The sequence below is a fragment of the Paraphaeosphaeria sporulosa genome (assembly GCF_001642045.1).
Source record: "Paraphaeosphaeria sporulosa strain AP3s5-JAC2a unplaced genomic scaffold CC84scaffold_5, whole genome shotgun sequence".
In the NCBI taxonomy this organism is placed as follows: domain Eukaryota; kingdom Fungi; phylum Ascomycota; class Dothideomycetes; order Pleosporales; family Didymosphaeriaceae; genus Paraphaeosphaeria; species Paraphaeosphaeria sporulosa.
Genome location: NW_017253364.1, coordinates 2,491,884 through 2,515,506, shown reverse-complemented (window position 1 = coordinate 2,515,506; position 23,623 = coordinate 2,491,884). Strand labels below are relative to the sequence as shown.

The 23,623-nt window shown below is 55.0% G+C and overlaps 12 protein-coding genes across 12 annotated transcripts; 6 read left to right on the top strand and 6 right to left on the bottom strand.

Annotated features, from left to right (window-relative positions):
• The first annotated feature begins 174 nt into the window (after window positions 1-174).
• On the top strand, window positions 175-1,914 carry CC84DRAFT_1120091 (uncharacterized protein). Its single transcript, XM_018175572.1, has 3 exons — window positions 175-746; window positions 809-1,229; window positions 1,292-1,914. Exons 1-3 carry the CDS (start codon window positions 578-580, stop codon window positions 1,467-1,469), a joined length of 768 nt encoding a protein of 255 aa, XP_018036656.1. The 5' UTR covers window positions 175-577; the 3' UTR covers window positions 1,470-1,914.
• Window positions 1,915-3,422: 1,508 nt separating this feature from the next.
• Window positions 3,423-4,058, top strand: CC84DRAFT_1164594 (uncharacterized protein). Its single transcript, XM_018178518.1, has one exon. It carries the CDS (start codon window positions 3,615-3,617, stop codon window positions 4,020-4,022), a length of 408 nt encoding a protein of 135 aa, XP_018036655.1. The 5' UTR covers window positions 3,423-3,614; the 3' UTR covers window positions 4,023-4,058.
• Window positions 4,059-4,630: 572 nt separating this feature from the next.
• CC84DRAFT_1046574 (uncharacterized protein) lies at window positions 4,631-4,876 on the top strand (the record flags this gene model as incomplete). The annotated part of the gene is made up of 1 exon (XM_018173421.2): window positions 4,631-4,876. A coding segment is annotated over one exon (246 nt), but the record flags the coding sequence as incomplete, so codon positions are not given.
• A 2,254-nt stretch (window positions 4,877-7,130) lies between these two features.
• On the bottom strand, window positions 7,131-8,231 carry CC84DRAFT_1205828 (uncharacterized protein; the record flags this gene model as incomplete). Its single annotated transcript, XM_018181999.1, has 2 exons — window positions 7,768-8,231; window positions 7,131-7,641 (listed from the first exon to the last, which is right to left on the bottom strand). Exons 1-2 carry the CDS (start codon window positions 7,854-7,856, stop codon window positions 7,131-7,133), a joined length of 600 nt encoding a protein of 199 aa, XP_018036653.1. The 5' UTR covers window positions 7,857-8,231.
• Window positions 8,232-9,213: 982 nt separating this feature from the next.
• On the top strand, window positions 9,214-10,468 carry CC84DRAFT_1245481 (uncharacterized protein; the record flags this gene model as incomplete). The annotated part of the gene is made up of 2 exons (XM_018184183.1): window positions 9,214-9,282; window positions 9,329-10,468. 2 exons carry the CDS (start codon window positions 9,214-9,216, stop codon window positions 10,169-10,171), a joined length of 912 nt encoding a protein of 303 aa, XP_018036652.1. The 3' UTR covers window positions 10,172-10,468.
• Window positions 10,469-10,680: 212 nt separating this feature from the next.
• Window positions 10,681-11,112, bottom strand: CC84DRAFT_1176315 (uncharacterized protein; the record flags this gene model as incomplete). The annotated part of the gene is made up of 1 exon (XM_018180211.1): window positions 10,681-11,112. One exon carries the CDS (start codon window positions 11,110-11,112, stop codon window positions 10,681-10,683), a length of 432 nt encoding a protein of 143 aa, XP_018036651.1.
• A 721-nt stretch (window positions 11,113-11,833) lies between these two features.
• Window positions 11,834-12,858, top strand: CC84DRAFT_1091271 (Arp2/3 complex 16 kDa subunit ARPC5; the record flags this gene model as incomplete). Its single annotated transcript, XM_018174395.1, has 4 exons — window positions 11,834-12,058; window positions 12,287-12,414; window positions 12,560-12,704; window positions 12,796-12,858. 4 exons carry the CDS (start codon window positions 11,834-11,836, stop codon window positions 12,856-12,858), a joined length of 561 nt encoding a protein of 186 aa, XP_018036650.1.
• Window positions 12,859-13,341: 483 nt separating this feature from the next.
• Window positions 13,342-14,921, bottom strand: CC84DRAFT_1176313 (uncharacterized protein; the record flags this gene model as incomplete). The annotated part of the gene is made up of 5 exons (XM_018180210.1): window positions 13,342-13,637; window positions 13,685-13,793; window positions 13,943-14,217; window positions 14,293-14,508; window positions 14,915-14,921. The coding sequence occupies 5 exons, from the start codon at window positions 14,919-14,921 to the stop codon at window positions 13,342-13,344; spliced, it is 903 nt and encodes a 300-aa protein (XP_018036649.1).
• Window positions 14,576-15,850, bottom strand: CC84DRAFT_756782 (uncharacterized protein). Its single transcript, XM_018187323.1, has one exon. It carries the CDS (start codon window positions 15,688-15,690, stop codon window positions 14,959-14,961), a length of 732 nt encoding a protein of 243 aa, XP_018036648.1. The 5' UTR covers window positions 15,691-15,850; the 3' UTR covers window positions 14,576-14,958.
• Window positions 15,851-17,760: 1,910 nt separating this feature from the next.
• Window positions 17,761-19,317, bottom strand: CC84DRAFT_1164585 (uncharacterized protein). Its single transcript, XM_018178517.1, has 3 exons — window positions 18,691-19,317; window positions 18,400-18,605; window positions 17,761-18,352 (listed from the first exon to the last, which is right to left on the bottom strand). Exons 1-3 carry the CDS (start codon window positions 18,836-18,838, stop codon window positions 17,924-17,926), a joined length of 783 nt encoding a protein of 260 aa, XP_018036647.1. The 5' UTR covers window positions 18,839-19,317; the 3' UTR covers window positions 17,761-17,923.
• CC84DRAFT_1164584 (uncharacterized protein) lies at window positions 19,178-20,106 on the top strand. Its single transcript, XM_018178516.1, has 2 exons — window positions 19,178-19,450; window positions 19,535-20,106. Exons 1-2 carry the CDS (start codon window positions 19,245-19,247, stop codon window positions 19,875-19,877), a joined length of 549 nt encoding a protein of 182 aa, XP_018036646.1. The 5' UTR covers window positions 19,178-19,244; the 3' UTR covers window positions 19,878-20,106.
• Window positions 20,107-20,291: 185 nt separating this feature from the next.
• CC84DRAFT_1217528 (uncharacterized protein) lies at window positions 20,292-22,593 on the bottom strand (the record flags this gene model as incomplete). Its single annotated transcript, XM_018182899.1, has 4 exons — window positions 20,292-21,157; window positions 21,211-21,802; window positions 21,867-22,502; window positions 22,564-22,593. The coding sequence occupies 4 exons, from the start codon at window positions 22,591-22,593 to the stop codon at window positions 20,292-20,294; spliced, it is 2,124 nt and encodes a 707-aa protein (XP_018036645.1).
• Window positions 22,594-23,623: the final 1,030 nt, after the last annotated feature.

Sequence of the window (23,623 nt, the reverse complement as noted above, 5' to 3'; positions counted from 1 at the left end):
GCTGGTAATGCAAATGTGCATGTTGGATTAAGGTTGAGGTTCAAATTGGCATGTACACGACAGGCCCGCTATGACATCGTCGCGCTAGCGCCCGCTGGCGATGACGTCGCGCCTGTCAGTCCGCATGTAGTGTTTTGCCGGCACGCGCATGCTACTGGCGCGCAGCGGCTCTCGGATGCCGTATGGCGCTGATAAATGTGGCGAGCAGTATACCAAGCGGCAACAATAAGCATTGATCGGCCGAATGCGCCTGCGAACAAAAGTCGCCCGCCGCGCTGGTTCATCTCGCCCAACTTCAGCTTCTCGAGAGCAAGCAGCCGTCGACGTCCTTGGCTATTTCCGAGTAGCACGGTCGTCATTGCTTCCACAGCTCTTGCAAGGAGGAAAAGTATACAATCACAGGGCTCATCCCGACTCAGTTCTACCAGACATCCCATCTCCACGCGCCCCGCCTACGTGTACACAGTACCACCACACCATCCCACTCCCCAGCCATCCGCTTTTAAATTCCAACTCCCTTCTATATCCCTCCATTCTGTTTAGCTACGCCGCACACATTCTTCACCCCTAGCAAGCCATGGCCGTAATATGGGGCCTCGACCTGAAGGAGATGCAATGGGGCAAGTTCAAGAACAGCTACATGTGGAACAAGGAGTACCACCTTCGCCGGACAAAGTTCATTGTATACCAAATCGCCATGATCTTCTGCGTTGTGAGCGAGAGTCTGGGCACCGCCGCGCTTAGTGGTATGCATATTTCCCCCTATATTACCACCACCTGATTTGCTTTGCATACTAAGTTTCTGTAGATTACGTCGACCAACAAGACTTCGTCGCAGCGCACTCTCCTGGCCCGGAATCCGCCACCGTCCACAACAACGACTACGTCGGCATCGCCTCCTACAACATCTTTGTCGGCGTGTATGTCGCCACCATCTTCGGCTCTGCTTTCTTCTTCGACCTCTTCTGGCCCGAGCGCAAGGAGATTCCCTCCGTCAAACTTGCATGGCGCATATGCTCCGTCCTGGCATGTCTGTTCACGCTCTCCTGCGCGCTCGCATACACGGTAATCCTCGCGACGCGGTCCGCGTATGTGACCGGGACCGATGCGACGACGGCTTCGCGCCTACTCGCTGAGTATGGAGGGAGTCCGATGCGGTACCGGGATAACGGGCGGGCGGTTGCGAGCGTGGTGTTTCTGTGGCCTGGAATGCTGGCTACGTTTGCGAGGTACGTTATTCTCCTGTTCCCCTTTCCCTTTCCTCCTCTCTAATGTATACTTACGAGTCCAGTACCGCATTGCTCTGGCACTCCCTCTCCCACATCGACGCGCACGGCCCCAAGTCCACACATGCCCGCACCCGCGATGGCCTCAGTGGCGACGCCGACGCCGAGAAACCTGTTAACGGCAGCGCGGACGGCATTGCGGGCACCGGCAACAGATACGCCCCGCCCCGTATTTCTGAGTAGTTTACAGATCATCGGCCCAACTTTGAGGATATCAGGCATTCTGTCGAGCGAACCGCTGCCGAGTGCAATATGCTGCTGAATGCGGCACAGGAGTATAGGGATAAGGCTAAGGCTAAAGCCAAGGGATGTCGTGCGACTTCAGCATTGGATGGGGATACGATCGTTAATGATGGTGGTGATGGTAGAACTGTGGGAGCTGGTGAGAGTATCGAGATGCAGGATCTGGCTGAGTCGAGGAGTATACAAAGTCTGACCGGCCTATATAAGGCTGGGAGGGGGTGAGTTGGGGGGTGAGCGACGTGTATTGAGCGTTTTGGTTTGGTTTGGCTTGCATTAATACCCCGACGTATGAGTGTGCGGCGTTAGTCTTGGGTTTGAACATGCATTTTTGGTTGGGAGCGTGGGTTAGCATGCCGCAAGGCTGTATGAATCATGGATACTCTGCAATTTTTGTTGTGATTATATGTGTCTCACTGATGCCGTGTATATGCAATGTGCTTGGAACTGCGTGGTGCGTCCGAGTTCATCTGAGCCTCGAATAGATTGGTGGCAAAGGCTCGTAGTTGTTAACGAGCTCAACTTCTTTTGATTTACAACCAATATCTCTGTGCACGTCGGGCCTGTGCGCAGAGTAAATATCTGTTGGCTCGTGAACGGAGCCAGAACTGCGGCGGCACAGCATCCTAGAGGACTCATTGTAGAATGAGCAGGCCCAGACTATCGAGTAAGCAAGTTCACCAAGTGCTCAACTTCCTCAGGTTTACAGTGGACTAAGATCGTTGCGGTCCATGGCCTCGGCGCCCATCCCGATGACAGCTGGTCCAAGAATGTGGGGACTGGGAGTCCTCATAGTGGATCAACTGGCTTGAGTGCAAAAGCTTGCTCCCGGCTGTCGCGCTGAATGCGCGTATTATGCGATATGAATACGAGTTGTAGTGGTTTGGCAAGGAGGCAATGCAAAAACACGTATCTACGGTGGCAGAGTAGTTACTGCGCAACTTTACGCGGAAGAGAAAGGTACTAATGTTAATGTTTCCCTGTAAACATACGTCCACTGATTTAACTAGGATACCAAGTCCCAGCCGCCACTATTTATAGCGCATTGCTTCGACGGCTTGGTCGTCGTACTCAAGGTGAGGATGAAAAGTAGTCTAGACGATTTGCTAGTAGCTAAGTCGTGTAGGCACTACTAGAAGCTAAGCAGTATCTATGCGAGTGGCCTGAGATATTTCAGTCCACTACTGGCGTGATCTTCTTTGGTGTGCCGTTCAGGGGTGCGGGCGGCATGAACCAGATGGAGATGCTGGAGGCGGCACGGCGCAAGTACCACGAGGATCAGGTGCAGGCCACCGCGCTTGAGATACTACAGCCGGGGGACGCGTATTTGCAGGGTTTAGTGGACGGGATTTGGAAGAAGATGCGAGGCGAGAAGAACAAGACGCAGCTTGCGTGCTTCTATGAACCCAAAGCTAGCGACGTAGGGAGAATTGTGGGAGGTCAGGAACGAACAGTAGGGATCCCTAAATGCTACCGAACTTTTGAGACTGATGATATACAGAGGTTTGTGGTTAGTCAAAGCTCTGGCTGCCTCGACCTGTCGGACGCAACGAGGAAGTAACCGCTCTCGCGCGCCCACTTCAATATGAACAAATTCGGAAAAGCAGCAGAGGAAGCATTTGAAGCAGTAGCAGAAGTCGTTACGGAAATGATCGATGCGTCGCATACGCTTCTGCGGGCTCGGTCTCAGTGTAACAATTCATCCTCGCAACGAATGAAACAGTGCAGGAGTTGACTTACATGGCAGACCACGGGAAGCACAAAGTTGACTCACATCTCAAAGGCGTGCCAATGGTGGGCAGATTCGTCCAACGTAATGCAGAAATGCAGTACTAGAGCACTTCCTCATCAGAGATACAGCATCCACCAGTCGACAGAGGATTGTCATTCTCCATGGCCTTGGAGGTATAGGCAAGATAAAGCTAGCAGTTGAATTCGCAAGGAAACACCGAGGCGATTTCAGTAGCATCTTCCGGTTGGATGGGGAGTCGGAGGTCAGCCCGAGGCAGTTCATTCGCGAACATAGTGCAGAGGTTACCGCAGGACGAGCTAACACCGGAGGGTAGGAGAAAGCTGGAGCAGTCGACGATGGAAATCGACGCAGCGCTGCGTGAATGCCTCCGATGGCTGTCTCTCGACACCAACCAACACTGGCTTCTGGTCTTTGACAATGTTGATCGCCACCATAATGATCAAAATGACACGCAGGCGAACAATGTGAGGACACCTCCCCAGCGCAGAGCAGGGTCCGTTCTTATCACTAGTCGACTTGCATGTCTGCAAAGGCTGGGCTCAGGGCTCAAGCTCGGGATAGTCGAGCGGGAGCAGGCAAGTGCGATCCTAGAAACCAATGCTGTGAGAACAATTGAGGGTAAAATTTACGGTCTTTTCCGTGGTATTGAGGGAAAAGGGCTAACATTGGTAGACGCAGACATAATTCTCAAACAACTAACTAGGATTCCTCTGGCACTGACACAAGCCAGGTTGTATATATAGGAGATGAACCTATCTGCGTCGAGTTACGCTGAGCACTACAATAAGACCTGGGAGAACCTAATGCATTGAGGAGAACGTCTTGAACTGCAGGAGTACGGCGACCATAACGTATTAATGATGTGGATGATATTGTACGAATAGGTGCAGAAGTAGAGCGAGGAAGTGGTATGCCTACTCAAGCTGTGGGGGTGCCTAGACCACGGCGAGTTCTGGTACGAGCTGGTTGCACTTGCAATCAAAGATGCCGAAGGTGATAATGAATATGAATAAATCAATACTCTAGTATGCATACTTCGTGTTGCAGGATGAACTAGCGTACGCAGATGCAGTTGGCCTTCTCACATGCTACTCGCTTGCAGATGCACGGAAAGGTAGCACCAGCCATGCAATGCACTTAGTATTGCATAAATAGTGTATATGACTGCTAGAAGGTGAGGAGCGGCGGGTTGTCGGCCGCATTGTAGCGGTATAGTGGCGTCGGATGTGCTAGATGACTATGATGCAGATGCATGGAAGAAGCGGAAGCGACTGCTGGGGTATGCTGCGAGTGGCTGACGCGAGAGCACCCTTTGGGAGAGTCGAGCATACGCAGGCATGGGTGGATAAATAACGATTGGGGGCTTCTACTCGCGGTCGAGACTCGATTGAAGGAGGCAGAGACGATGTACCAGCGGGCGCTTCTGTGCTACGGGAAGGCATGGGGACCGGAGCACAGCGGAACACTCGACACATGCCATAACTCAGGCAGCCTGTATGTGGGCCTAGGCCGGCTTAGCGAGACAAAGAAGATGTGCCAACGAGCACTCCAGGGCTACGAGAAGACATTGGGACCGGAGCACACCTCAACGCTATAGATGGTTAGCAATTCAGGTCTTGTCTACGCGAAGCTAAGACAAGTTTTTGAAGCAAAGAAGTCACTCCAGCGGACACTGAAGGGCCACGGAAAGGCAGTCGGGACCGGAAACCTATCTTCTTATGGGCCTGCGCTGGACACCATGTTGGGCTTCGCTCTCCTTTACCATCGCCAGCACCGGATGAAGGGTGCCAAAGCCTGGTTTTTAGAAATTCTCTCATGATTCGAGGATACTGTTGCAACTGACGATCCCGGTTACAAGACGCTAGCTACGACTTAACTTTGCCATCTCAGAGGGTTTAGAAAATGAGACGACGTGCAAAGGGAGTGAAACATGTGAAAGCGCAGATATACACGATGATAACGATGAAGAAAAAGACGACAACACGATCAGCCGGGCCTGGAAACTAGTCTAAAAGAGAAGCTGTACGATAGGATGTCGATAAGCGATCGAAGGAACCTGGGAGGTTGATACAGCATAAAAATGGAGTATGCAAACGGTGATGGCTTCACTTCCAAGCTGAGCTCTCTTACTGATGATCGAAAACTGGTTCCCTGGATATTAGACATGAATTCTAGTTTTGATCAACGAATGGTGTTCATGACACAGTATCCCGATCCAAATACGTTTCACATGTCACTTCTCTGTGTTTACCCCCTCTTAGCGAAAATAAGCCATTAGGCCGGTCCACGCACTAAATGAGACCTTATGGTTCTATAACAGGTACGAAGACGTCGAAATAAGCGTACTGTAGTGGATAGGCTAATGGGGAGGTTTTCAGAGGCGATCTACGGGCTGGGGGTTTCAACTTCTAGACACTGCACTCGAGCCAAATCTGGGTTTAGCGATGTAGTCCATTACGCCTATTTCTGACGCGTTAAGCAGGGAGGTCACCTTTTATCATTATTTTTGTATTCACTCCTTCTCCTGACCATACCATGGAAAGGCGGATTGGAATTTTAGCAAAGCAGCGATAATTCGACAGGAACGGCTCGACGCTGCGCGTTCATCAACTTATGCTACGCTAAGTATCTGGTAGGATCTTCGAAAGGACCGTATTGGGACAAGTACTTAGGAAATTTGCAGCATCCTGGGACGCACTCAACACCGCTGGCGCAGCAAGGGAATCAATCCGCGAGACGATGCAATAGCCCACCCTATGACTCTACACTTCGATAAATAGACTACACAGAGGCATAACGCAACTACGTAAAACGACACTCTGCAAGGTCCACGCGTGACTCAAAACATACCATCATCACTACCGTCCCACAGGTACGCTGCATGCATGCTGAGCATCTCCTTCCGTCACCACCCGCATACTAGCGGTGTCGCGAGAATGCCTCTCCTACCCGCATTCCCAAAACCCCCTCATGCACTCAGCATCAGCACACCCCCTACCCATCCTCACTCACCTCAGCCCTACCGACTCCCAGCACGTCATGCATGCGCGCTCCAAATTTACATATCTACCCCAATCTCACCTTGTAGATACTTACGCCCGACGGCCTCATCCGCAAGGCGGAAAGGAACAGACGACAAACATGTGGGTCCGCACGTGGACGGGCAGGCCCGCACCGTTCACGCCTACTCACGCGTGTGCCGGTCAGCACCACGCGTACATCTCAGCATGCAGTCTGCTCACCGCTCCGGGAATGCACACATACACAGCGCTGATGTAAGAGCGTGCCGAAGAACTGGTAGAAAAGTGCGTGAGCAGTGTCCTGGAGTGCGTAAACGAGGCTGATGTGTAGGATTGGGTGCGGATGAGGAATAATATGTAGAGCGTATGTAAGCATGTAAGTGCATGTATGCAGGCAGGTGTAGGGATGGGGCAACCGAAGCGAAGCGGTAGGGCTGAGTGCTAGGCTGCTGCGGGCGATCAGTATTTGGAAACTCTCGAGAAGGGCCGAGGTTAGCGCTGCTTCTTGGATGCTGCTGGCGGACGGTATCGTTGGGCTGCAGGTGAGCTGATTGCAGGCGGCCAGGCTGCATTGTTGGATGTTGGATGTGCGGTGCTATCTTGGTGCTCCAGTCGACGCACTGCGGACGTCGCGCCGGGGCTGCATGGCACAGGATTCGATATCTGTCGTCGTCGCAGACATGTCTATTTCGGTATTCGAGTAGGTAAGACGAGCGATACGATAGATCTGTCCTACTCCTTTCCTCGAGCGGCCGTGCGCCGTGATTTGAGCGTGTCGAGTCGAGAGTTTCGCAGTGCGTTTAGACGTGCGGCGGCGCGTCGATAGTTGGGTTAGCGAGGCGCCGTCCCACATCCGCGATGCGACGGAACGACGAGCGCACGTTTTAGGCAGCCGGATCGTACAGTAGCGGCCTGTAGAGCGCAGTGTGGCGTTTGTTGACCCCTGGATTGTGAAACTATGTTTGGAGGTTGGCTTTTGGACAGGACGAGGACCGATGCGGATGGAGTGGCAGCCGTTTGGGTGGAGCGCAACATGTGCAAGGCGTAGCTACAGGAACGCCTCCTCAGAGAGAGAACGGGTGTTCGCCGTCTGCCATTTCGACTGCCGGCCGGATATTTGCAGCAGCAGGCACTCAGATCTCCATGCGGTGATGATGGGTTGGCGCAGGATACCGAGCCTGGCTGGCCGCAGCAGGGCGCACCGCAGCTGCCGACGCACACAAAAGTACCTGTTACCGGGTAAACAGAGTTGTAGTGTTTGACTCGTAATTGTTGTGATGAGTGTGCTTCGCACAGAGACGCAATACTGGCCGAGCACCAGGGGGTTGGCGATCGATTTCGCCTGTGGCTGATCGTAATACAGCCTGACATTTGGACACACGACACCCGACACAGCTTGGACTTGCACAGATGGCTTGTCTGGCCGTTCTTTGGCTGGAGATGACGAAGCTGAGAGTGTTCCGCTCACCAGGTTCTGCTTCGAGAAGGCAGGTTACGTCCCGTTAGGCCCGTGGAACGTTGCAAGAATGCAACTTGGGCCGCATCCTCCCAAGCCATATTTCCTATTCGGGGGCGAGCTCCACCGGCTAATGGGCGCGGTTGTCGTCCCGACAGCCTGTGTTCGTGGACGCTTTCGAGGGCTGGCGGCCGGTCCGAATGAGACGGGAATTATAGCTCCGTCGAAGATACACATCGTCGCCGTCGTGCGCAGCGTGCCACGACTCATCAGGCAGCGCAGACAACACAGCGACCATGAGCGATGGCGGCCGGATCCTCGCCCCTTTCCCAGACACAAGGCGATCCACGTGTCGGCAGGGTTGCCTTTGCAGGCTGCGATCCACGGGGATGGAGCCCGCTACCTACGCGAGTTGATGCAGCACTTAGCGCGGCCTATCTTTTGGCTTCCGCTGCGAAACCCACACTCCCGACTCCCCGCGCAGACGCCAGCGCTGCAATTTCAGGAAGAAAAGTTTTCTGTGGAGAAGGGCTTCGAGAGCAGGACGCATTGGGGACGCTGCAGCCAACGGCCGCAGGCGAGCAGCGATGGAGCTGGTCACACCAGCCGCGCACTCGTCCACACCACAATAAAGCCGCCAGAGCACCGTGTGCTGCAACGGGAGCCGCGTCGGGGAACAGGTATCCCTCGCCTTGCGGAAACACAGCCGCCGAGCCCAAGCAATGAGCTGACGGCACGCTGTATTCCCTCCAAAGCAAGCAATATGGCCTGGCGGAACACAGTTTGGTGGTGGTGTGTGCCTGTCTCAGTCTGCTGCTGCCGGCGCCCCTGTCGACATATGCCCAGCCAAGCAATATTCGGATGCAGAGGCTGGTCCTGGCGAATCGCACGGAGGATGGGGTGCGAATTATGCTATTGGCAGCGGAGCGATTGCGTTTATCCCAGGACCATGTCTGACATGCTTATTATAAGTTTATCGATATGAAGGAGTCGCTGTAAGCCGGATTCCACGCGAAGCGCAAAAGGAAGCGCAATCGACCTCCGTGATCAAACAAGCAAGCAGGCAGGGAGGCAGTGCGGCCACACGACGAGCAGGCGAGCACTCGTGGGCAAAGGCAGCGGTGACTGTGCGTGAAACGACTCCAGACAGATGCAGATCCATGCGCTGCAGGTCGGAAGTGTGCAGCGAGCTTAACCCATCCCCCTGGGCGGGCTTGCAGCGATCGCTCCCGCAGACGAGCGCAACGTGCGACCACAGACGATGAAGCAGGCAGGTTTCGCTGGCCTTGGAGGCTCCATGCCGGGCCACGGGCGCTTCCCCGTCGCATCTCAGCGCAACCCCTCGGCGTTGACTGGAGCGAGAGTGACAGTCGATTAGGTGCCACCTGGCGCGGCTGATCAAACGCCTTCTAGTCGGTTTCTAGAAGGCTACAACCAAGCGAAGGCGACAGGGTCCCGATGCGGCAAGACGCGATGCACCCTGCCCGTCGCACTCTTACGGATGATTACACAGATGCTTGGGAACAGGTGTGGTCAGAACGAGAATGCATCGCGAGCGCGCCCGGAATAGCAGCGCGAGGTTGTTGGTGGTGCAGTGACAGACGCCCACGTGGAGCCCGGCGTCTGCCAGCACGGCACAGAATCTAGAGGAGGCGGCTGCATCCAAGGGCGAGCAGGACGTGTGCGGCGGAGGCGCAAAAGCAACGCTCGCGGGCGACGCCGTGCAGCCCAGGGCCAGGGCGGAGGAGGCTGGAGACTGGTCCTGGAGGAGCGCACAAGTGCACTCATTCCAACAGCCCGGGACAGGGCAGTGCGAGAGAAGGCGACGGGGAACAGGACCCGCGGCTCGGCGGGTCGTCGAGAGTTCCAAAGGCCTTCTGGCGCCGGGCGGGCGAGTCACGCAGGTCGGTCGGCATGGCTACGGCCACGGCTGGTGCTGCTCGGGCTGGTCGTCAGCGTAGGCACTCACACGGGAGCCGTGTGGCCGGCCGTCGCTGACACGGTCTCATCTCAGCCCAAGGTCATCGACAAAAGAGCCACACCGCCGCGCGCCCGCCCGCGTGGGATGGGACTGTGCCGTGAGATATCACCGGCGAGGGAGAGTCGTCAGCCGTGCGGGCGCGCTGTCTGCTCCGTCGCCGTTAGCCAGCGTCTAGCGTTGCTGCAGCACCCCTGGCTAGCAACCCTTGTGCTGGGACTCAGCTGCAGATCCATGCTGCACAATCTGGCAAAGGGACTCTCTCGGGGCTGTTTCAACGTGTTCCCTGCCGCGCTGCATCGGGGCCTGTCTCCCGGCACGTCATGGAGTCGCGCTTGGATACCAAAAGCACTGTCGCTCATTTCCATTTGTCTCGTCGCTGGCCCAGGCGAGAGAGTCAGTAGACAGGCCCCCTTAACGAGCGCCGCCTTTATATGAGGAACGCCATGCCCGGCCGGAATTTCCTGCCTTCACTATTCCACACTCTCACACTCCTTGACAGGCACACAGTGTCCTCGGTCCTAATAATTACCAGCGCTGCCCGGCTGTAGTCTCTGGAACACGACCCTGTACACGTATCCCAACCAACACTGCGCCTTTGCTGCCGACACATCACTCTCGCTCGCTGTCCCTTTTCTTGTCTGCTCCCTCGCACGCCAGATCACACGTCTGACGCCACGCTCTCGATCCCTTCTGCACTTTTATCCGTGAGTCAATCCCGCCCTGCCGGGTGTCTGACGCCTCGTGAAACCCATCACTGACATATAAAGCAGCCGCCATCCCCACAGTCACCATGATCCTCAGAGACTCCGAGTCGACCAACATGGGCCGCGGTGCTTATGATACAACGGGCACGCCGAAGCCTCCGCCTCCGCCTCCCAAGAGGCGATAGCTGTTCCGGCCAACGACCACCTGCTTGCGCACTCTCTCTCTCTGCCGCCATCCTTTTACCCATGTCGGTTGACAGGCTCGATTTGGCCTCGGTGTTCGTTGGAAATTGGGATCTGAGGGATGCCAACACGCGCATTCGTAAGTGGCCAGGGTCGGCAACGCCTTGCATCAACACCCTGACTGACCAATGTAGCTCTGCAGCCTTGCCCTGCCACCACACCAAACGACAACGCAACACCGTACACCGCCGCACTGCTCCTCGTACCATCATCTTCTGGCGCATCGGCTCGGTTCCTGCCCTCCCCCGGGATTACGCCCATTTTAATACCTAGCGACTCTTCCTTTCTCAGCGTGCCATAATACCCCTGCGTTCCCGGCTCCGCGTTCCTCGAGCGACTCAGCGACTCCCTCTCGGCCTGCATCTCCTTGCTTGCCTGCTTTAGCGACAGCATCTCCTTGCGAAAAGTCTTTCTCACCGGCGTTTTCATTATAGACTAGGAAAGGCCCAGGCATCGGATACCAAAATCGGACTTTATTTCTTTTCTCTCACAGTAGCATATCTGGATAGACCTTCCACGCCTGCCTTCACTGGCGCACCCGGGGCGTGGACTCTTTGTACTATATAGCTCGCGGGCTGGTTGATCCGCAGACGCACGACCAGCTCACGATTTGCATTCAGCGGAAGGCCGCCTTGGGCAGCGCGTACGATGTACACTAGACGGAGGAATTGCCTGGGTTCTGGTTCCTGGTACCTGCGTCCGTGTCCCGCGACACGGCCAGGATGGATAGACTTATCATAATTGACCAATCTACACGAATACTTGTCTTCAATATCGCGTCCATGTTATTGCAGCGCCGGTGCAGTAGTCGCGTCGCACCCGCACCGCCGCACGTCTCCGCACTCCCGCCATCGATAGGCTTTCCGCAGCCGACCGTTGTGCTCCGATCTGTTTCGAGACGCAGCAGCGCGCCGACCCTTGCTTGCGTGACGTGCTGAGGTACCTGAGCTGGTTGGGAAAGCTCCGGTGCTGGCTCGATGGCTTGGCGGCCTGGTGGAGCACCCCACGTTGAGCTCCCCCATCCCAACGCATGCTACCTCGACTCACGACATCAGCGCCTCCGTCACCGCCACCGCCTGCAGCTGCACGCCCTGCGACCGCCGAATCGAACCGTCTCGCCCCACAGCTTGCTGCACCGTAGCATCCCGCCATGGCCAACGTCAATTGGCGCACCATCAACATCGATGCGCTGGACCCCGACTCCCCCGCCAACTTCGATCTCAGCTCCCTCGCGCCTTCCGTCGCGCCCGTATCGACCGCCGATGTCCAGTCGCTCGCAGGCCAGATCCGGCAGCTCTTGAGAGGCGGAGACAGTGCCGGTGCGCTCCAGGGCGCGCTGGAGAACCCGCCGTACGGCGCAGATGCGCAGGGCAAGGTATGTCACGGCATGTTGCGACCTCGTCGCTCCAGAAACACACACCGTAGTCCCCAGACAGTCACGCACGGGGCTGCGGTCCATGTCTCTCCCTAATCGGCCGCTCCCGTGGCCATGCCTCCGTTGCATTGGGAGCCGGGCTTCCAGAAACCGGGACAGAGCGTTCTCGCGCTCGCACAAGCACACAAGAAGGGAGTCTGGGCTGACTTGTGTCTCACCACTCTACAGGACGTCCACTTAGCTACCGTCATCGAGATCCTCCAGTCCATCCGCCAGGCCGACATGTCACCAATATTAAGCCAAATATACAGCTCACCAGGTGGAACTGAGGCACTGGACGTGCTCATGAAGTATATGTACGCTCCACCTGCCAAAACCGACACGATGCTATTTCCATCCCCCTTTGGCGTGACGGTTTCGATTGTCATGCCACTCTCTGTGTCCGATCAATGGTCGCGTGCCGGCACCCTGGGTAGATCTGGCTAACGGTGTACACAAAAGATACAAGGGAATGGCACAGACGAACGCAGCGACTTCCGCCCGCAACATCACGCCCCAAGCTACCGGTTTCTCCCAGGTCCACGCCCGCGGCGGCGGTGAGGGTGGCAGCCAGGCCATGAGCGTGCTGCTGAGCTGGCACGAGAAGGTATGACTAGCGTCCCGTCCTGGCCACACACGATCGTGACTTTCTGAGCCATAGCCGTACGCACTGGTCGCAGCTACTGACACAAGCGCAGCTCGTCGAAATCGCTGGGCCAGGCAGCATCGTGAGGGTCATGTCAGATCGTCGTACTGTTTGAGCGGGCAGCGGAAGAATCCCACGCTCCATAGCTCTCCACCAACGTGCGACGAAGGAACGTCGAATGTTAGGTGCGCAGTCGAAGGATTGGATTGCTGGCACAGCGAACGGCAGCCTACTCGCTTCCGCGGCCACCAACACAAGCATCAAAACGGCTCGAATACCAAGCCACGAATGAAACAGTTATCAAGATATCCCACGTCACGTTTCTTTTTCCTACCTTCCGCTTCCAAGACCAACTGCGAACCTGACGCGTATCACACTACAAGGCGTTTTTGACGAAACAGGCATCTTGAGGTTTCTTCCAATGTACACGCGACACCACAAACCACCTCGGCATGACACATGCCTCCCAAAATTTCTCTGCGCCCTTGCACTGTCGAAAATTAACAGCCAGCACAGACGCACCCCTTTCCCGCCTCTCTTTTTTCCAAAGTTCTTCAGCCTTATTCCACGACCCTTGACCCCGGCCAAACATTAACTATTATTCCTGCTTATTGTCCGTACCGCGTCTGCGTGGGTCCAAAGTGGGAACGTCAGCGAGGAAGCCGCTAGCGACCCGCTCCCTGCCAAATAACGGCTGCTTCCTTGACTGGATCCTTCCTTCGCGCAGCGCACCGCCTCCGTCGCGGCCTGAAGCCGTTAGAGCTGCGAGGGATTGCGGTTCAGGTTCCGCGCGCTCGGCAGGGCTTAGTGCAGGACTTGGGCACTCCTTTGGGAAAGTCCACAGGAAAGTGCTTCCCGAGCCGTGAAACGGGTTCCTGACTTGCTTGGTCTGGTCTGCGACCGTCACAGCACAACCCGTATGAAGCATTTCCACTACCCACCTTGTGACGGTTCCGTGTCGCCTCGCTGCGCGGAGTTGGCCGTCGCCTTCCGCTTGGAGTCAGGCAGGCGGTAACATATTGCATCTTCCTGCCGTCCGGCGTCTTGGCCCTAGATACTTTCGCAGAGACATGCAGGCAGACACGTGCGCTTCATGCACTGCGGCCGGCCTGTGCATTGATGTTTCAAAGCCAGCGGCCAGCCCAAGGACGTGGATGTCGGGCCTTCTGGAAGCTCCGCAGGCTCTGGTGGCGACCCACTTTGTGAGCGAGCGCGGGCTTTGACGTGCGTGGGATGACATGGTGGTGATGCGGACCCGAAGGTGTGGACGGCGAGGTGCGCTGCGCAAGTCTTCCCGGACACGCGTGCAGTAAAGGGTGCTTGTCCGGTCGCGTGGTGAGGGTAGCTGCGCTGCGCGCGTGGGATAGATGGGTGTCATGGATGGCATTGGGGTTGTGTACACGTCCCGCGCGAGCGAGGGCTGAAGATGTAGTCTGATCGCAACCTCCATCGGTACAAACTAGCCAAATCACCCCTGCGGACAACAACATCCAATACACCATTTCCCTGCATCCTCTACGAGAATTCGATACTCTCTGACCACATGTACCTGCATGCCCGTTCGCTTCTGTGCAGCTTCCAGAAGCGTGGACGGTTCGCGAACCGGGCGAACGGGATTGGACGCTGCATGAAGTTCGGGCTGAGTTGCATCTCCGTATTGCCCACGTGCGTCTGCGTAGCTCTGCGGAGATGACGGTTGCGGACGGTGCGCAGGAAGTGCATGCAGCAGGTGGGTAGGCTGACAGGCTGTGCGATGCGGCGTGTGCTATGTAAAGGCAGCTAACCCACACACCCGTTTGTGAATATGTATAGTAGCCCGAGGGGTGTGGGAGGGGTCAGGTGTACATTCCCGAACGCCCGCAGTAGGGCGTGTAGTGTGTGGTGCCTCGGGTATGGTAGGGATGGGTAGACACGTAGTGCGTTGCGGGAATGTTATTGGCTGTACGTGAGGGTAGTCGTGGTTCGGGTTGTGATCTGGAGCCAAGATGGTGGGGATCCAGATTATAGTATGGGTAAGTGCGGTGATGATGATGGTGCTGATGAACTGCAGTGGACGATGATGGATGGGATGTATCCTGTCATCACTGCCAGGTCATGCTGTCCATTTCGGATGAGTAAAGACTTCCAGTGCCTGCAGCAGTAGTATTCATGCCCCCCCTGCTCCTACTCACCTCGCATGATGAGTTGCCACCGCAACTTCAGACCATGTCTTTCCTCATCTTGAAGTAGGGCATGAAGGATGCGACACAGGGATGGGGCTTGGGCATGATGGTTTGAGTGTCCATATGGCTGTTGCAGAAGTTTTTGTTGTCAAATGAGAGAGAGAAGCACGTATACCCTGCGCAAGGGTCCTTTGTGACACTGTTCTTCCGGACGACAAACACATCGAGGTCTCGGCGCGTGGGTTTGGAAGCCCGCATCGAGTTGGCGAATCCAGTTTTGCGGTTTTGTAAGGCGTGGCGAGCCGGAGACAGCACAATTTTCCAGGCGTTGTTAGTTCATGGAATGTCCAGGAGGAGACATCGAACGCGAAAATGGCCTTTTGAGAGTAGGGCACGGGAGAGGAAGCGCCAGCACGTGCAGCACAGCTCGCGTGCACACAGGCTCCCCAGGACATACCTCGAGGGCTAGCAAGTTTCTGGAAGGGCAGCGGAAGAGACATTTTGCGATCGATGCCTCTTTTTGAGAGAAGGTGGAGGACGTGGAGTGCCAACATGCACGACAAGTTTTCTTTATTTGGTGAACGAAGATCACTAGGACATGTCGAACGAGCGACATGGTTTTGGAGAGGCCAACGGAGGAGACACTTTGATGTGCTTTCTTGGAGGTTGAGGTGAGACAGATGAAGATACTCGCTCTCATCCGGGCGGGGAAGCGCGTCTTTTCGTCCACCGAGGCCCAAGGACATAATCACTTCTTGCTTTTGAAAGAGTAGCAGAAGAGACATGGTGTGCTCCTTTCGGGTTTTGGGAGGTTGAGACGGGAAAAAGGCTTCCCAACATGTACAAAGGACATTGAGATTTTAGACCACAAGAGTCCCAAGGGCATGATTAGCAGCTGAAATGATTTTGGGAAGGGCAGCAGGAGAGACATGACATAGTCGCCTGCGACCTTTTCGGATAGTGAGACAGAGGAAGCAGCTGGCCAACATATGTTAATGCCAAATCCTTTCTCTTTTTGTCCACAAGGGTCCTACAGACACAGAAGGGTGCGATGCTTGTTTCGGAAGAGCAGTGGAGGAGGCATAGGATCGTTTTCTAAACCCTTTCAGGAAATGGAGGCGAGAGAGGAACTCGCCACCAATTTTTCTGAAAGCATGGATTTACAACACACAGGTCCTAAGGACATGGCGGAGACAGTCGTCATTTTGAAAGGGCGGAAAAGACGTCCCGATCTTTTTTTTTTTTTTTTTTTTTTTTTTTGGCAGACTGAGAAGAGAGCAGGGAGTTGCTCGCCGACATACACCGGTAAAGCTACCTGTTTTCGTTCATACAGACTCCAAGGACATGAAATCGTTGTCGTCATGTTTTGGACAGAGCAGAGACATGGCCCGGTCTTATTATGTTTTGATGGTAATAAGTGATAAGGCCAGGGGCTCTTCAGCATAGGAGTGTGGATTGCATCCTTCGGTTTATGAGCGGAGGACCGGATCCAGCCAACTCTTGTCGTAGAACTCGCGATACCTCGGTCAGGGGTTGGTGAAGGAGGCCCCAGACATCCGGTGGTGCAGTCATGGTTTTAGGAGGTCCAGCGGACGAGGCGTGCAACTCTTTAAGTACCACTTCGAAAGACTGAGGCGAGGAGGAGGCTCTCCAATATCGAAATGGACACACTTCATTTCAGGTCGCAGGCGGAAGAGTGGATCCGGCGCATAGGATCACCGAGAATGACTTTTGACAGACGATCTGGCGGAGGAGACATAGTGTGCATGCTTCATTTTGTTTGAAGAGGATGGGCCGAAGGAAAGGCTCGCCAACATGAACTTTCTTGTGTCTTGATTTTGTTCGGGGCCGCACCAAGGGATACAGTGGAGATGTTCTTGAGAAGCTCAAAAATGGGACCAACACTCGTATCCACCTAGCAAATAGTTTTTGGTCAAGCCCAGCCAAACACACATGCATGCCGGGGGACTGCTTTTGGTAGTGAGGTGGAAGAAGAAGTCCGCCAACATGCTGGCATAGGACAACATGTTCTTTTCTATGCTCGTCCCAAGACCAGGCCACATTCAACATAGGTTCATTGAGTTGCTTTCTTGGAGCGCCCCTAGTCGAGAAGACATCAGTTCGCAAACTAGGTTTTTTGCGAGTCAGCTGGCGGAAAGAAACTGCATGTGTTGGATGTCCAGCATCAAGATTTTCTTTATATGGAGCTCGAAGCTGGATCTGGCGCGCATGTAAATTGCGGTTGTTGGTGCGTGCAAGCCACAGCAAAATGTGCACAAGTATTTTCGCTGCGCTGGATTTTTAAAGCGAGGTGGAGGATAGAGCTTGCTAACATGATGTATAATACTCTCATATCTCGGATTTGGAACCGGTCATAGCTCGGGAGAGCCCATCGGGAGATCTGAAGTTTTACCTGATGGAGTGCCTCCCAGCCATTGGGCCTCAGTTCGCATGCTTCAGTCTAGAGACACCCTAGGTCAAACGGCACACATTATCGCTTCCAAAGCGAGTTGTACTTCGGTTTAGCAAGAATCCATCACCTGCATTTGGAGCGTGACGATTTCTTGCTTCGAAGCCCAGAGCAGAGCGGACATATGTAATGCAGTTTCATGCTCTTAGAAGTTGGCCATCAGGCGCAGATTGAAAGAAGCAATACAATGGTTGGTGAGGTTGTTACCTTTTCGTTGATAGTACTCTGACACCATTCTGGGAGGACATGAGGTTGTTGAAAGCAAAATTTTGGGTAAGGGTGCACACAGGAAACATTACACCGCTCAAAGGTATGTTTACCATCGAGGTTTATCCAATTCATATGTAGAGGCACACGTATTGGGCTCTTCCCAGTCTTGGAATGACGCTAGTACGGGGACCCAACCTTAACACTGTGTATGACTCCAATGTCGTGGGCAGAAAGAGGTGCCGCTTTGAGAATAGAGTCCAGCACAGAGATTTGATATGTCATTCAATGTTCAATAGTACAAGATACCTGGACATAGTCTGACAGATAGCATGCTCAGATCATAAGTCAGAGCTATTCTCCTGACGACGAACGCGGTCGCCTGCACTCTCCACTTCCGCACCCTTCACGACAACAATGAACTCGCAACCCTCCAACAACTCACCGAAGGCCCATTTGACTCCCTTTGCCTTAACTTGCTCCAAGGCAGCCATAGGTTCGTCGTGATCAACCCAGAAGCCGGTGTCAGCCGAACAGACGCTGCCGTCGTCACCCTTCTCACCGAACAGAGTTCCCTTCAGCTTGCAAGACTTGACATAGTCGACTGGGGATGCGTCTAAAATGCCTCTAGCGTGCAGTTTGACTATGTCCATATCGATCTCCTCAATGCCTCTACCGAAGGCACGGAGAGCGGCGAGGATGGCGTGCGGATGGGAGGAGAGAATGCCGAAGCCGCGATCCTTTTCGCCGTCGCGCAATGCGAGGAGAATCTAATCAAGTCAACCCAAGGTCTTTCACGGAATGCAAAATGACTTACCTTGGTGGCCAGCTTCTGGCTTCTGAGCTCAGGATCAATGCACAGCTGGGTGATCCAGCACACTTGGCGGCCTTGGTAGTCCCAGCGGGTTGCGAAAGCATACCCGGCGAGCTTGTCCCCGGAAACAGCGCGAACCAGGACACTGCGAGTGCCTGGAGCCAAAGACTGCTGGCGGAGGCGTTCTGCAGACATCTTCACGCGATGACCTTAATTCCATGTCAGCTAGAGTTGACTTACAGTCATGAAACGAAAAAAAAAAGAAAGTAAAAAGAAAAGAAAAGGAAGACATACCTGGTTTGCAGAACTTGCTCATTTTCTCCTGCGCAAGTGAACCCCAGATACCGTAGGCGGAGGAGAAGAGCGTTGCAGCTTGCACAAGCATCTCTTCAGAGATCACATCGGGTCCAAGTTTTTGGATTTGGATCGTGGAAGAGGACATGTCGGGCTGGAAATTTTTCAGAGTAGCCTTGTAGAACTTGAGGAGTGGAGCAGATGCAAACACATGAAAAGCCTGTTTGAGCTTTCAGTGTGAAATAGCAGTGAGGATAGGAAATTTGAAATCTGGACACAGAAAGAGGTTATATTGATATTGGTTAGGATACGCAAGAAATTGATTGGTTTGAATGTTTGGGTAACTGTTGAGCTTCAGTCCACCCACCATTATTCTTTGGTGATGGAATCCGGTCTCCTCATTTTCGTGGTATGCCCTCAGCTCACCAGTGCTGCGCCACAGTGGCAGCCTAGTCTACTCCAACCACCAACCCACCACCTATCATACCCTCCCACGCTCACGCCAATCACGCCTCCTCCCCAAAACTCACCATTCTATCCTTGCCAATCTACAAATGTCCGACCTCAAGCCTCTTACAGCGTTCATATCCGGCCCCCTCGACCCCACACCCGCCTACTTCGCCATCCACTACGCCCCCAAACTCGACACTGCCATCGCCGCAGGTCACAACTTCATCATCGGGCCTGTGCGCGGAGTCGATGCGCTTGCTCTGCAATACTTACTAGAAAAGGGCGCGGAGCCTAAGAGAATCAGCGTGTAGTGCGCCTCTCCCTTACCTTCCCATTTCCCCATTCCCTTTCGTCTTGAACTCTCATATTTGGTAAGGGCACTGATGCAGGATAGCATGGCGCGCTTCGAATTTGCCTCGTCCACCTGGCGCACTTCTTTCACGTCGCTTGGGGTGAACGTGGTGGAAGTGGAGGATGCGGTGACGACGCGGGAGCGGGATGCGGCGATGACGCGGGATAGCGATTATGACATCTTGAGGTACAGGACGGAGGAGGAGGCAAGGGCGGCGTATGGGGCGGGTTGGTGGCCGCGGGTGAGTAATACGGAGATGAACGAGAGGAGGCGAGCGGGGGATGAGAGTCAAGAGTATAGGCCAAGTGGCGAGGTAGAGGGAGGAAAGGCTGTTAAGCAGGAGGAGACGAAGTCGAAGGTAAGGAAGTTGTTTCGACGGAAGTGAGATGGGGGGGAAGATGAGTTCGTGCTGAGAATGTAAAAAAGCACGATGGATCATGAACACGTTGTATTTGCTACAGACGACAAAGAACGCCGGAATCGTCATAATCATGTTCCAGTCGTTGTCCCGCCCCAAAAAATCAATCGTACAGATTCGCCAATTTCAAACCATTGCCGGACGCCAGGGAGATGACAGAAAGAAAATGACTAGAGCCTAGTAAGAGAGTAGGAAAATTCGACAATGAAACTCGTTATAATGATGCTTCAAACGCCGCAATGAACATGCAGCATTCGGATCATATTACAGATGAAGGGAACTGTGTTCCGGAAGAGAAGACAAAAGCTGGGCTGAGTCGTCAAGGGAAACAAGAGTCAACAGATGTTGTAAAAGGGACTTCCCACGACAAATCGTACGGGCTCAAGCCTTGCCGCGCTTCGGGGTAGCCAAGAAAGCAAGCCGGGACTTGGTGAGAGAGCCTCCGCGTGGAGTGCGGCGGGGCAGCTTCGACGCAGACTTCGCTGGCGTCTGCGGGACTTCTGCGGGAGCAGTCTTTACTTTCTTGGCAGATCGTCCAGCATCCGGCGCAGGCTCGCTGTTCTCCTTGTCCGAGCTTTCGGAGACGGTATCGAGCTTCCGTTTCTTGCCCTCGGCGAGTGATGAAGCGTCGCTCTTTCGAACCATGCGAATCGTGCCGGTCGAAGGCGGTCCGAAGTCGATCGGCTTGTCGGACTGGAATGAGAATGCAGCTGGTGTGGTCGCCGTAGCACCGCCGAATGTGAGACGACGCGATGGCGAATCAGGAGCCGAGTCGTTGCCCTCGGGGATAGTGGGATATTCGACCGAGTTGCCCAGGCTGGGATAGATGACTGCTCCAGAGGGTATCTCGGACCCAGCACGCAACTTCATTGGCGAGGGAGACTTGCCAACCTCGTCCCAGGCTGCTCGCTCTAGAGTACTATTTGTAAAATTGACCTGCTTTTTGACCGGTGCTGTCTTAGGCATCGCAGGGAGGACATGGATCGTGTTCAGGGCGGAGGGCGGAGACATGTGGGTGCCCGCAGCAACCTTTGTGGGATCATCGGAGAACTTGCGGCTCGGCGTGCGGAGGATGGATCGAACGCGCTGGAGGGAGCTGCTTGTCTTGCGAATACCATCACGAACACCGTCCCTAACGGCGTTGCTAATGTTGGTAGGCGAGAAGATGTTCTTCGTTGGGGAAGGTGTGCCAGCATTCGTGGGCGAGAAGAGGTTCTTAGTCGACGGCGAACGCAGTAAAGACGGGCCTGGAGAGAATGTTAGCTTCATCTACTAATAACACTTGCGACGTTCGACTAACCCGATATCATCGACTGAGACTTGAGTGGCTTTACACTCTGTGATCGCGCGATGGAAGACTTGGTCGGTGTCATCAGCCTATCTGCAAGTCGAGGCAGGCCCGTCTTCTTCCGAGCCGGTGTTGGGGTACCAGCAACAAGTGTGTTCGTTGCAGGACCATCGCGAGAGATTGGGCGCGTTGTAGCAGCGTCGTCGGCCTCGGTGCGCTTGACACGCTTCGCGAAGGGGTTGGCCTCTTGCGTTGGGCGAGGGCCGTCACGAGACGGCGGAACAGCTCGGATCGTTTGCGCTCGGGGAAGGCTGCTGCTCGACATATCCATCTTCGACTGAGTCCGCTTGAGCGGTGTAGGCGCAATTTTGGTAGTGGTCTCCGCTACGTCCACTTTCGACTGAGTGCGCTTCAATGCGGAAGCAGGAGCCTTGGGCATTGACTCTAGCAGATCCATCTTGGACTGCGTCCGCTTCAGTGTGTTCGGGGTCTTCGCGCTGGTCTCAGCCTTTGTAAGGTCGGGCTTAGATGACGACGCCTGCAGTGCTTTGGCGCGGAATGCGGAGGGATGGTTTGCGATCGAGTCCATCTTCTTGAACTCTTTCTGTGATGGCGCGTGTCAGCTTCGTCATCTATATCGTACCAACATTATGAGATTAGACACTTACCATGTGAATATCACTGAATCGCGCCATCTTCCCCTTGGGAACGACGGTCTTGCGCTTGGGGGTCATGTCGACGGGCGCAGTGAACTCATTTGCCTTGAAGAGACCGCGACCCTCTGTCGCCTGTGTGGTGTCCTTCAAGATGCGGCTCGAAGACGGGCTAAGAGCATTGAGAGGAGACTTGAAACGGAAGCGAAAGCGAGTGTCCGGCGACACAACGTCGCCGTCGGGCACCTTGCCTGGGGTCGCTTTGGTCGGTGTGTCCTGGCCGGCGCTCATGCCCATAGGCTTCGGCGGAGCTGTGTGTGCACCCAAAGCCTGGAAGCCGAGCCACCGCGCTTCGTCGAGGAACTTGGCCGTGCTGGCGTGATGGTGCGCAGGGTGCATTTCGGTGCCAGCCGGCTTGATCGGGGTGCGATTGCTGGGGGTTCGGGAAGGCGTCGTGGCTGGCTGTGGAAGCTGCGAGGCCTTGGAAGTCTTTGCGGCGGCGGCGCGCTTCTGCGGGGTCTTCATCGTGGGCTCTTCGGCTTCTGCCACGGCGGGAAGCTGCGCTTGAGCAGGCGATTGCTCGCGCGAGGGAGCCGTCTCCCAGCTGTCGCGGGAGTCGTCCGAGCGCGCGGATGTGGGCGCTGGCGATTGCTGCAGGCGGTGAGCACACGCACGTAAACACAACAAGGGAGGGAACGCGACGGCAGCATACCTTTTGGAGCCTGGCTGAGCGCCGCGCCATGGTGTCGATGTGCAATTGACGTCGAGTCAGGGATTTGCAGTCGTGCTAGGTCAAGGGCTGGTGCATCGATTATATGTAGTGGTCTGTGGGACGTGGGGAGACCGGAACCCGTTCGTCATGTGCCAAGACAAAAGTAAACAAAGTCCATGCACACATGCAAACACAAGGTCACGTGCAAGGCCCCGAACCTTGCAACGACCGCTTGCATCTGCCGACTGACGCAACCACAACACCTCGTATCACCATACTTTCCACACCGTCTGATATACTGTCCCTTACTTCTGATCAGGCTTCGCATAACTCGAGGGTTTCGGGCAATCTCTCGACATCTTTTCAGCAGTGCGTCGCAACTTTCGAAGGTCGGAGGCTCCAAGCTCGCCAAAACTCGACAGGAACAATCTCGAAGTCTGTAAAGGGCAGGGAACGAGTGGCGTAGAGTCGAATACAGCATCTGCGTGCAATCTGCAGTTTCCCGTCCACGAAACCTCTTACTGATACCCAGATGCTCCCTCGACAACACCATAAGCGCCCCCTCCTTTGCCAAACATGATCCTCAAATCCCCCGCGATGCTGTCAGGTATCTCCCACGCAGCAAAATGCCCACCTCTATCGTGCTCCCACGTATACACCACTGGCCCCAACGTGGAGCCCCAAGCCGCGGGGCCGCGGGGAGCCGCACAACTTCTTTCGCAATATACCCCAGACCCTCTTGTTTCTCAGCATCTCGCTACAGTATGAGGAAGTACGCCACTCACTAGTTTCACACCTGGGACATAGCCGCCAGTTTTTGCAGGAAGGCGCCACGTTGCGATTCGTAGTAGACGCGCAGACTGGCCGCGGGACCTGCGGTGCTGAACCAATACAGACTCACACACGTACATACCTCTTCGGGCGCCAGGCGTATCCGTCTATTCAGTCATGCAGCTTCTCGTGCATCCAGGCGAGCAGTCCGATCGGGCTATCAGCCAGAGCATACCTTACTGTCTGGGGCTTTGTAGTTCGAAGGGCGTAGTAGCCCATTCCGTTCTTC